Source organism: Oncorhynchus tshawytscha, linkage group LG02 (assembly GCF_018296145.1).
Source record: "Oncorhynchus tshawytscha isolate Ot180627B linkage group LG02, Otsh_v2.0, whole genome shotgun sequence".
Classification (NCBI taxonomy): domain Eukaryota; kingdom Metazoa; phylum Chordata; class Actinopteri; order Salmoniformes; family Salmonidae; genus Oncorhynchus; species Oncorhynchus tshawytscha.
The window spans coordinates 51,083,561-51,095,878 of NC_056430.1; the positions used below are offsets into that span (position 1 = coordinate 51,083,561).

The 12,318-nt window shown below is 48.0% G+C and overlaps 1 protein-coding gene across 2 annotated transcripts in view; it reads right to left on the bottom strand.

Annotated features, from left to right (window-relative positions):
• plxnb1b (plexin b1b) overlaps positions 1 to 12,318 on the bottom strand; it is a 117,615-nt gene that overhangs the window by 16,351 nt on the left and 88,946 nt on the right. For both annotated transcript variants that reach the window (XM_042300590.1, XM_042300589.1), the window contains 10 exons: positions 9,232 to 9,360; positions 8,680 to 8,780; positions 7,711 to 7,843; positions 6,734 to 6,890; positions 4,505 to 4,613; positions 3,083 to 3,191; positions 1,598 to 2,608; positions 1,019 to 1,153; positions 726 to 848; positions 14 to 107 (listed from right to left, as the gene is read on the bottom strand). In XM_042300590.1, coding sequence (XP_042156524.1) covers positions 14 to 107; positions 726 to 848; positions 1,019 to 1,153; positions 1,598 to 2,608; positions 3,083 to 3,191; positions 4,505 to 4,613; positions 6,734 to 6,890; positions 7,711 to 7,843; positions 8,680 to 8,780; positions 9,232 to 9,360 — 2,101 coding nt within the window. The remainder of the gene's footprint in view (positions 1 to 13; positions 108 to 725; positions 849 to 1,018; positions 1,154 to 1,597; positions 2,609 to 3,082; positions 3,192 to 4,504; positions 4,614 to 6,733; positions 6,891 to 7,710; positions 7,844 to 8,679; positions 8,781 to 9,231; positions 9,361 to 12,318) is intronic.

Sequence of the window (12,318 nt, forward strand, 5' to 3'; positions counted from 1 at the left end):
CGCCGGGGCTCACCATACAGGTCGTGAGCGCTGTCCACGTGGAAGGTGTCCCGCCTCTTCACGTACACCATGGCGTTGTACTCGTCCGCCGGGGCAGAGTAGGAATACTGCAGCGAGAATTAGTCATTAAAGTTTCCATAGAAACTGCAAGAGTACTACAGTTTCCATAGAAACGGGAAGAGTACAGCAGTGGCACTATTCCCTTTAGAGTGCACTACAAAGGGAAACGGGTGCCATCTGCGAGGCAGACAGAGTTTCAATAGAGTATTGAAGTTTCCAAAGAAATGTCAATAAAGTTACCATAGAAACGTCAACATTTTCATGAAAAAAAAAAGGGGGGATATAACAGTGATCAGAAAGTAAACAACTACAGTTGGCTGCAGTGTCAGCAGTGTTTAACACACATTGAATTGCATTTCTTTTGGGTAGCAGACATACAACAAAGTGTACAATGTGGACCCAGAGGATATCACTTGAAAAGTAGTAAGACTCTTGTACCCAAAGAGGTCCTTTAAAGTGTTTAAGTATAACAAAGCATTGAACAAAATCATAATCATAAAGGATAAATCCAAAGTCCCATACCACTTAGAATGCACACCAATATATTTCATCATTCTAGGTAATGTAGTGTGGATATTGGAACAGAGACATATTAAAGTCACTGACAAGATTCGACTAAATCTTCATCCAAACGGGCAGTGAGTGAGTATGGGATAGAGTCTGACCTGGTGCAGCTGGCAGGTGATGTCAAAGAGAGACGGGTTCATCTCGTCCATCTCCACATAGGCATCCACCACCACCGTACGGCCCTCGATCACCAACACACACTCGTAGTCCAGGTCTCTGTCCTGCACACACACACACACACACACACACACACACATACACATCAAGCCAGGTTTAAACGTCAACAGGGGCATTTGTTAATAGATAACGTCCCAAAAATTAAATGAAATCCTGACTTTTTTCATTTCCCCAGAACCCGGAGTAGGGGTGTGTGTGTGTGTGTGTGTCTTACCTGGTACAGGTGGAGGTTTCGGGCGAGTAGCGTGATCTTCCTCTCCACTCTGACTGGCAACAGAGGCGAATCCTTGACCTTCTCCACACAGGGGCAAGCAGACGAGCCCCAACTCACATAGGACCCCTCGTCCCCCTACATTCCCAACACACATGTTAGACACATATACATACACTCACAAAGGACACACACACACTCCAACCAACACAAGCTACCGCAAATTTCAGAAAATCCCATCAACCCATAAGAAATGGACAGTTACACGTTATAAGGATGTTATAGGCTTTTTGATGTAATACCGGACTATTAGAATGGTCTAACAAACAATAAAACATGTGAAAACATTAGCAAAAAAGCAACTGCTCCAGCTTGTGCTGATGCAGCCATTTTTTTCAGGTCGATTTCCAAAAGCCAAAGCAATGTCAACAACGAAATCAAAACACAGTGAGGAATAACAAGGGGATAAGGGGACATCGGGGATTCTGGCAATTGGTGTCAGAAGTGGGATTCTAGAGAACTGTGTCCAGTCAAGAGCTGGGACCACGGCGGCCATGGAAGCTCCAAGGAACTCGAACTCACCGGCAGGAAGATGTCGGCCGAGTCGTACTGGTAGTCCAGCTCTGAGTCGGCGTCAAGGAGGCGGGGGTAGGCAGAGGCCGAAGGGGAGTGCTCAGCTGCCTCTCCGTCCCCTGAAAGCACGGTGGTGGCCGAAAACGCGATGCTGGTGTCGTTCTCCGCCGCTTTGCCCTCCGTCTCCTCCTCCACTTCCTCCATGGGCCAGAGGAACACGTCCGGCTCGGCTCCCTGGCCCTCCGCCTCAGTGGGGGGGAGGGGCTCTAGTGGGGGAGGGAAGTGGACTCCCGGCAGGTCTAGGTGGAAGGTGGGCTCCGAGTTGGCCAGTTCCCACAGGGGGAAGGAGGTCGGGAAGGGGTAGCTGCCAGTGGTGGGCTGGACCTCCATGGGGGGCTTGGCCAGAGTCAAAGCCTCGTCCAGTTCCTGAGGGGGGGACGCGGTGACCACTTCCAATGGGGATGTCTCGGGGGGGAATGCCAGGGGGTTTAGGGTGGCGAGATCATCGGACGGCTGCTCATCTTCGGTCATAACTGTCGCCACCTCGGTTTCCGCGGCGAGCTCCGTGTCACCAGGGGTAACCACAGGGCCTTCGGTTTCACTTTCAGCCTCTGCAAAGAGCTCTCCTGTAGTTGTTAGCTCCTCTTTCTCACTGGTGGTGGTCTCAGGCTTGGGCGTTGTAGCCTCGACTAACGTTGTAGGGGGAAGAGTGGTGGGGGCCTCCGTCGACATAGCCGTGGTGGGCGGTGTAGTCGGCTCTGGGGTGGTGGTTGTGGGGACAGTTGTAGGCAGGGTTGTTGTCGGAGGCTCCTCCGTGGTAGCTATGGTGGTTGGGGCTTCGGTTGTTGTAGTCGTGGTGATAGTTGTTGTAATTGTGGTAGTTGTCGTTGTTGGGGGTGCGGTTGCTGTTGTAGTTGTTGGGGGCGCAGTTGCTGTTGTGGGGGCCACAGTTGTGGATGGGGAAGTCGTTGTTATAGTTACGGCTTTAGTAGTGGGAGGAGCCAGGGTGGGGAGTTTAAACTGGGTGGTGGAGGGGGGTAAATGGGGAAGACATGGGGGAGAGGGCGAGACAGAAATAAACAAACTCATAAGTTGACTGAAAAACCCAAATTGGATGTGAAACACGTCTCCTGAATGTTGTTAGTGTTACCATCAACGAGGACAAATCTCATGCATTTGGTTGGCGACACACAGGCAAAATGGAGATGATTATTAGTTATATCTGATGTACGCTTGTTTTGGGACATGAGGAGCCGTGAGAAAATGAGTGTCTGGTTATTAATGACTCCCAACAGTTTGTGTTCTCATTAGCGACCTTCTTTCGCTCAACCGGCTACAATTGATCGGCCCCAACCAGCCTTACACTAGGGTGCATTAGGTGGACAAACTCTACAGTGGACAAAATAGCCAGTCTGGCGGTTCCTTTTGCAGAAAGCGCATAGCATGCTGTTTGACCTCTAGCTAACTGACCATTGGTCGCTGTGTGTGACTTACGTGTTCGTTGTAGATGATGACCCCCTTGTCACAGGTGGGCTTGTGGGTACAGGTGTGCTGGTGGACACACCAGTTGCAGCCCCAGCGACTCAACACGCAACCACGGCAACTAGAGGAGGAACAGTGCAGAGAGTGAGAGAGTGAGAGGAGGATTGGGATACAAGAGAGAGAGAGAGGGAGAGAAGCAGGGGGGGGGTATAGAGAGAAAGAAAGTGAAAGGAGGGTAGAAAATAAAATGAAAGGAGACGACGGAAAAATAGATCAATGGGAGGAAGGAGAGGAAGAGCGAGAGCAGGCTTGGGCCAGTGGTAAAAAAAAAAGGTCATTCATTTAATTGAATAAAGTGGCGGTCGCTGGTTCCTTGTTAGAGTGCTCTGAACCATGTACAAGGAAAGGAAAGGAGACGAGAGGAGAAAGAGGGGTAATTGAGTGAGTGTATGTGCTAACATCATAGAGATTGATAGAGTGCTCACCGTGGCGTCGCCCATACTATCAGTCTTTTGTGGTCAAGCGTGCCCTCTATCCAACTGAATACGGGCATTACTAGACATTAGAGCTTGACAAGGCACGCCTATCTCCGGATATTTTATTTTATTTTACCTTTATTTAACCAGGTAGGCAAGTTGAGAACAAGTTCTCATTTACAATTGCGACCTGGCATATCCCGCATCTGACACCAACTGTATCCAATGCATTGCTAATAAGGGTCTTGCACCCGTGTGAAGTTTGCAACTATCGCTATCAATAGGGAATAAAACACGCAACGCAGAAAGCAAAAAAGTCAAACGAAAATGAACAGATTGATAAAAATGAACAGATTGATAACACCTGATGGACAATACTAAAGACGGTTATGTTGAATTTCTCTCTGAAGAAACATGGCTCCTACTCATCGTATTCTGGCTGGGTCCTTTCACTTGCAGACAGTTTTCCTGCAGGCCATATATGGAGATGTCTCTGAGATGTGGTTTTAATATCAACCAGACTAGAGAGCGGAGGAGGCATGTGACCACCACACGTGGAGGGCAAGGGTAAGGTGTCTGCAGCCATAAGAACCACAGGTTCTCCTGAGAGTGCGTGAGTGGGAAAGGAGAGTACGATAGGTTTAGAATAGGTTTGGAACGGAGCGTGGGGATTGGAAGATGCTATAAGCGGTACCAAGTGGTGCAGCACAGAGGTCCAACAGACCCAGGTCAATCAGCCCATATGGGCGAAAAAGGGGAGAAAAAGAGAGAGAAAGAGAGAGACCCCTATTGAAGGGGGCAGAAGGGCCGAAATTGATTTCGAAATGAAGAGAGAAACAGAAAGCGAGAGACAAAGGAGACAGGAAGGGCAAAGGAGAGTTTGAGAGAGAGAGAGAGATAGAGGGGGAAAAAAGAGCGCAAGAGTAGGAAAAAGAGGGAGAGGGGTGGGCCAACTCACGGCACGCTCCCAGACAGCTGCTTGACTGCGGTACAGTCGTAGAAGGTGAACTCTGTTGCCGTGACGACGACATCACCGAAGCGCAGAGACAGGGTGACCGTGACAAACTCTGAGGAGAGAGTGAAATGGAGAGAAAGAGAAAAGACAACAACGATAAATCATAAGCAACATTGTGTTTCACTTCACCAGGATCCCTACCCGAACACCGTGCCAAGCGTTCTGAAACTACTCTGTTCGGGAAGATTTGAGAGACAGAGACAGAGACTTGGCCTTGTCGGTCTGACCGCGTCTTCAAAACAGTGTGAGGAGGGGAGAACGTGAGAGTGAGACCCCAAATAGTGCCCTAGTACCTATTCAGTGCATTATGGGGACTGGTCAAAAGTAGTGCACTATGTAGGGAATGGGGTGCCATTTGGGACAGCGCCTGAGAGTACGCTTGGCCAAGTGGAGAGTCATAACAGAGCTCTGTAATAAAATCCATCTGCAGCCCCAAAGCCCCCAGACGTAAACAGTGCAGAGGGAGTTCAGGTCTGTGGGGCCCACCGTGTGTGAAGTATGAAGCGCACTGATTGCACACACACACAGACACGCTCGCACACCTACACACAGACAGACAGAGACACACACACACTGGCATGTAAATATGGTAGACGTGTATTCCCTCACACACACTAGCCCATGCACGGAAATATTTTCGGGAGCTGGGTCAATGCAATTGGATTGTATCACTTCACTTAATACAATCTTGAGTCATTTTCAAAGTATCAAGCTGATCTTCCTAATTCTAATCACAGGATAAGAGCGTCTGCTTAATGAATTAATGGTTCAGACTATGAACTAAACCACGATTACATTATGTGAGTAGGGCTGGACTCCCAAGATCCCATTTGAACCCCCTGCAGATCACACGCACACACACACACACACACACACACACACACACACACACACACACACACACACACACACACACACACACACACACACACACACACTAACTCCATATACAAACACACACAGTCACACACACACAGATCTCTCTGTAATACATGTGGGATCAGTGGAGCCCCCTGTGTGTGTCTATTCACTAATACCCCCAGGCAGACGAGCATAACTACCTAACCCTCACGGCCTGAGAACCACAACAATCCTCCTTGCTCCAGGAACAATGTTCATGGGAACCAAGGGGAGAGAGAGAGAGATGGGGGATGAGAAAAAGAGTGGACGGATGGAGGGAGGGGAGAAAGGACAGGGGGGAGAGGAGTTCCTGTGTGTACATGCATACGTCTGTCACGCCCTGACCTTAGTTATCTTTGTTTTCTTTATTATTTTGGTTAGGTCAGGGTGTGACAAGGGTGGTTTGTTTAGTTTTTGTATTGTCTAGGGGGTATTGTATGTCTAGGGGTTTTTATATATCTAGGGAGTTTTGTATGTCTAGGGGTTTATATGTCTATGGTTGCCTAGATTGGTTCTCAATCAGAGGCAGCTGTTTATCGTTGTCTCTGATTGTGGACCATATTTAGGTAGCCATATTAATTTGGTATTTTGTGTGTTATTGTCTATGTATAGCTACCTGTGTCACCACTCCTTGTTCATAGCCTCACGTTCGTTTTGTTGTTTTGTATTAGTTTAAGTGTTCTTCGTTTATTAAAAGAAGAATGTATTCTCATCACGCTGCGCCTTGGTCTCCCCACTATGACGAACGTGACATCGTCCAACTACCCACAAGCGTATACATGCTTGCTTTTTTATCGGCACTTGATAGTTAACAGTTAATCCCCGTAATTCCTCCGAAATGACTAACTAAAACAAATCGACGGCTCCAAGCACGCAACCGAACCGTCGCAGACTATCCCAGACAAAAAGATAGAAGAGGCTGAATTGTTGCGTGAATTTAAAATCATTAGTTATAGCTGCTACCCGGACCGGCGGAGTTGGAGATTACTCCCTGCTGTGTAAACTGGGAGCCAAAGAGGATTGGGCTGCAACACACATCTGCTCTGCAAGGACATAGGATGTCGCTGCCTAGAGTGGCGCTACAGGCTGATCGGCCTGTATAGCCACACACACACACACACACACACACACACACTTTAATGAACTCATGAAACTCAGTGTGTGTGTGTGTGTGTGTGTGTGTGTGTGTGTGTGTGTGTGTGTTTGTGTAAAAAGTATGTAGCTGCAGGTTGAATGCCCAGTACATGCTGATCTCACCCCGTTGGTACTCACCTTGTCCAGGGGGCACAGCTGGCACCCTGTTGGGGTCGGGGGAGAGGCAGGTGACGCCCGTGTCGGTGACGGTGGCAGGACTCTCAGTGTCATGGAAGTAACAGGCATACGAGTTGTCCTCTTCTAGGATGGGCAGGCCCGGGACTGATAGAGCAATCTAAGGGAGGTAGGGAGAAGAGGGGGAGGATGTGAGAGAGAGGGAAAGAGAGAGTGTGAATGAGCTGGCTCGGCTCTGCAAGAGCGGATCTGCATTTCAACTAAATCCAGGAACTCAAGGAACACTAAATTGGACCTTGGCTGGATAGAACTGGTTTGAACTTGATAAAGGTTGCTAAGATCTGGATTTATCTGGATATCACAGAGATGTCGTTGAAGGCCTGAGAAACTGAGGAGAGATCGAGTCTCCGTCGGGGAGTTTTGTTTCCACTGACAAGCAGCATCTCAATAGTCCAAACTCGCACTCGCTCCCTCCCATCGTATTGATGTGAGCAGATTAAAAAAAAGGCAAATCCTCAAGAAGAATCCACCATATCACCTTCACCTACCCCCCGATTTCAAATCAGCGCAGATAAAGCAGAGGAGACGAGACGCACCCAAGGTCATGCCTTGCGTGTTTACTTGGACGTGTGCAAGGAGACACCCTTCCCTCCCACTATTAATCCCCAATGTCAGATGATATACATATGTACAATTGACATGAATTATTCTGTACCACTGTCCAGAGCCGGATCACTTAATACATGATTTATACTAGATGTTGAGACGGGGGCAGCTAGCGCCGAGTCTGATAACCTAATCTCTGATCTTCGCTCCGACACTGGAAGTCAAACGAGCAAACACTATGTACAGTGTGGAAATAAAGGAATGCACTGTCTATGAGCATGCGCTCGCATACCCATGTACGTGGACACCCACAGACACACATGCAATAGAACGCATACACACAGAGACACAGAGGCGTGCCCGCGCACACGTACACGTCTCTTCTCCTCGCGGCTGATGTTGGAGGGGCTGAGGGACTGGATGGTGAGGCACTGCTGCTCCATGTCGAAACTCCACAGCCACTGGCCCGCCTGAGCCCTGTGTGAACACTGAGACTGCTGGCCACACCTAAAACACACAACCGATTATCATCACACAATACCGTACACACTACACGATCAAATCATACCGTAACAGACACGTCATGGCCTCGGTGTCGTATCGCTATAAAAGGGCAGGATGTAGACGGAGACAGGAGGGGAAGAGGGAGGAGAGGACTATAAGGGCAAGGGGAGGGAGGGAGACGGGAAACGGAGGGACAGAGAGAATGGGAACATGGGAAAGGGAGAGAGTGAAGAGTGACAGAGGAACCGGGGGGGCGCAAAGAGGCGATGACACCGACGAAGGCCGAAACGTTTGTCTATCTGCCTAACCCTGGATGAAATAAATACTAAAAATCCTTGAATCTCCTTTTTGAGCGTGGACCGGCTACACACTGTCGATGGGAGAAACAGAGTGGGGGAATATGAAGTAAATGTGGAAGGAGGATAGAAAGCCAGGCGAGTTGATAACATTAAATAACATTAGCTGGGGGAAAATGGAGAACAAGTAGGGAGGATACGTGGCCAAGGTGCAGGAGAAGGGAGAGGGGGAGGAAGGAGAGGGAGAAAGAGATGGTAAAAGATGCTCTTCATCACTGCATCGTTACTCAGAGCAATCCCCCTGAGTAGTACGAGTGGTACCACAAATACATTCTCTGACTGTGTTGAGCATCTGCAATGCCCTGAGTTTTTCCAGTGTGCTTGACCTGACAATGGAAAACTCTGGGCTCTAGTTTGATATGTCAGCCCTTTAACCAGAGACAGAATTGTGTGTATTACTTGAAAAAATGTACCAGGTTACATGACAATAAAAGTAATTTGTGACAATCAATCCCATTGGATTACTCCGAATGAGCCGCTCACCTCCCCTCCAGGACACACCAGCCACAGTAGGGGTCGTGGGCCGACAAACAGGCCTGGCAGTCCAGGTGTTCGTGGCACTCTGCCACTGGCCTCTTCTGCAGCTGTGACCGCAACAAAACAACAGGGAATATTCATCATGACGTTATGTCCAACGCATTGCAAATGATGACACAGCTCTTAACCGAGCCAAAAGGAGACCCATTTTACCCCCCCGCCCTAGTCTTAGCCTATTGGTGCTGTGGATTAAGTCATTACTATAAATGTAACCTCGTCCTCAGGCCTAAAAGAGCTGCTGTGGAATGAGAACTATATACCAGCGCTTCCCAAACCTGCCACCCTTGGTGCCCCCAGGACCGAGTTTGGGAAATTCTGCGAAAAAACTATAAAATAGTATTTTATGAGAGACACTTGTTGACCACTGGGGGGGAGCCTTAAGTTGTGACGTGGTGAACTGTCGGCGTCAGAAGTGGGATTCAACTGTGAAACACAGACAACGACACGAGAGAGTTAAGACAGCACCAACAGTTCTGGGACCAGGCTAGTGTACTGTACCATGGTGGAGGTCATGATGAAGAGATGTTCCTCTGACTGATCCAGGACCAGGTCAGAGCTGATGGCTGCGTTGGCCTGGATGGAGACGACGGCATACTCCTCCACCTCACCATTAGGGCCCAGGAACACCTGGAGCACACACAAGCCAATGGTTAAGAACCCCATAAGGTACATTTCAATTCGCTATGGAAAACGGATGGAGGAGTAACAGAACTCGAGTCACTTGTGTGAAAGGAAAACATGCAATAGGGTTAGCCTACTTGAGGGAGTTATAACGTAGGCTCGTTAGCGAGGATCGCTACAATATTATAGAATCCAAAGAAGACAATTTTCGTAAAAAGTCATTTCGAAATTCTATTTTAATGTGACGCATACCACTAGTTATATAATTCACTAGAAAGGGAGACAAATAGCCTAGCATGGGCTGTTAAATATAGCCATTAGGAATAACAAGTGTGCTAAATTGAATTCGGTTGGTATTTGAAGTATTTTGAGCCACAACGGTTTCAGAGTTTAAAACGGTGACACGTCATAGGTCTACTGAAAGCATGAAGACGGGCTGGTTGGAGGAATTGGGATGCCAATCTAAATGTGTGTCTTGAAGAGGTCAACGGGGAACATGGAGACGGGGTAATTGTTCGTGTGGCAAGTAGATGCAGTTCACTCAGTCATCCTCCTCACTTTTTAAATCGCTCTCCTCTCGCTCTCATTTCAATACACACCCGATTCGTGTTTGGGCGTGGGTATAGGTGTGTGTGTGTGTGTGTGTGTGTGTGCATGTTTGTCTATGCGTGCGTGTGGGTTTGCTTGTTTGTCTACGCGTGCGTTTGTCTGTGTCTGTGTGTCTGAATATTATTTCAATGCAGGCGTGTATTTCTTCAAGAAACGCAGAGAGATTTGCCTTGGCATTTCTTGAAAAGAAAGGCTGATCTGATGCGTCAATGCCCTAAGCTTGCTCCCCTTTGAAGAGGGGGGAATCTAATTTAAAATCAGTTGTTTCATGTCTGGCAACCCGTCTGACCCATCTGTTCTGTAGGGTTGCCATGTTGGGGGACTAACTGTGCTCTCGTGTGGGCTAAATTGCTGTTATTAGAGCCTAAACAGTCAAAGCCTTTGATGAACGCCGGGATCAAAGAACATGCGACGGCATAGCTGACCCAAAACTCTCCCCCACCGTCCAATAGAATTGGATTATCTCATCACGGCGAAATCTTGGCCTATATCTCGACCATTGCACTCCCCATCATCTGTGTGTGGCCCTGCCTGGACACACACACACACACACACACACACACACACACACACACACACTACAGAACAAACAAACTCAGATGCAGGCACACACACACACTTTCACAGATTGAAACACAGACACATGTTCTTTCTATGCCTCTTGCTCCTTCTCGTTCGCTCTGTCACCCCCCCTACACACACCCACTTACACACACCGACCCACCCCCACTACACACACCCATCACATTAGGATGATTGCACTCTGGTGGAGGTCCACGTGAAAGAGCGAAAGAGTGGAGGAGTGGAATGTCCAGTAATAGCATTACATTAGACAGGTAACCTGATGTTGAAAGGCCTGCTGTAAATAACATAAAAGCCTGACGCTGTGGAGCTCCCGGTCAAGCACTTCTCACATTAAGGTGGCTCAGTCCCCCCCCATGCCCCAGTTTTTAACAGTGGAACAGCAGGAAATACTGCCCGCCTACCTCAACCTAATGGATTGAACTGTTTTGTGATGTGTAGCATTTGTTCATTTGGGGGGAAATGTAGCATTTGTTCATTTGGGGGGAAATGTAGCATTTGTTCATTTGGGGGGAAATGTAAGCACATTTTTTTGTACTGGATGTCATTGCTCTTTCTTCCGACTTTTGGCCTCCAGGAAGTTGATACGACATTTGTGACAATGAAATCGCATAGATTTTTATAGATTCTTTTTATTTAACTAGGCAAGTCAGTTAAGAACAAATTCTTATTTACAATGACGGCCTACACCGGCCAACGCTGTGCCAATTGTGCGCCGCCCTATGGGACCCCCAGACACAGACGGTTGCGATACAGCCTGGAATTGAACTAGGGTGTCTAGTGATGCCTCAAGCACTGAGATGCAGTGCCTTAGACCGCTGCGCCACTCGGGAGGCCAAAGCCACTTGATGGCCAATACAAATCAATCGACTTCCCAATATCAAATCTGTTATAGAGCTTAAACAAATACCATTTTCAACAAATATCTATTTCACTGCCAATTCACCTAGAGGGTATCAGTCTTGTGCAGTAATACGCAAGCGAGAGACGCACATGTAAAATAATATGTACTTTATTGTCAATTAACTTACAGAGAACAAAAAATGTGCCTTTAATGCTCACAACACAAACCCCCCCCAAAGACACTCACACTCTCACACCGAGGGGTTGGAAGCAATGGGCCAGCCACAGTGCAGCACCACTAGAGCAATTGTAAGGGGTTATGTGGCTTGCTCAAGGGCACAATGGCAGGCAATGGTATCTAGTATGTCCCAGGGTCATATATAGTTCTGGGACTACAGTTAGGGACAGTTCGGGACTTCATTCACACAATTCGGCAGTGTGCGGGTGTGAGGACTGATGAGTCTACGGAAAGAGAATAGGGCCTTCTGTTTAGAACTGTTTTTCCCATCTAGTTGCCACTAGTCAGCGTCTATGCACTGTGACACACACAACAAAGACCTGAGTCATGGACTGATATTAGCTAGCCAGTGGTGTTGTTTTGTGGTCAGTGTATAATGTTTTTTATTTTTTTTACTGTTAATGGGTGTCATTGTGCTGATAGAGCTTCCCTCCACTCTACCCCACTCCGCCCTGGTCACAACCGCAGGGCACCTATTGACAAAAGAAAAATGGCACAAAGCGCTAATTGTTAGCACTAGTCACCATTCCTCGAAGTGACATTCCTCGAGTGAGAGAACTCGCTACTGTTATGTACTCGTGATGCTTATAAATACTCTGATGTGGCTTCTCCTTGGCTTCACTGACAGTGATAGGCGAACCGAGCACATTTAAACTACTGAGATTCACCCTAAGAGCCCCCCCCCCCTTTAA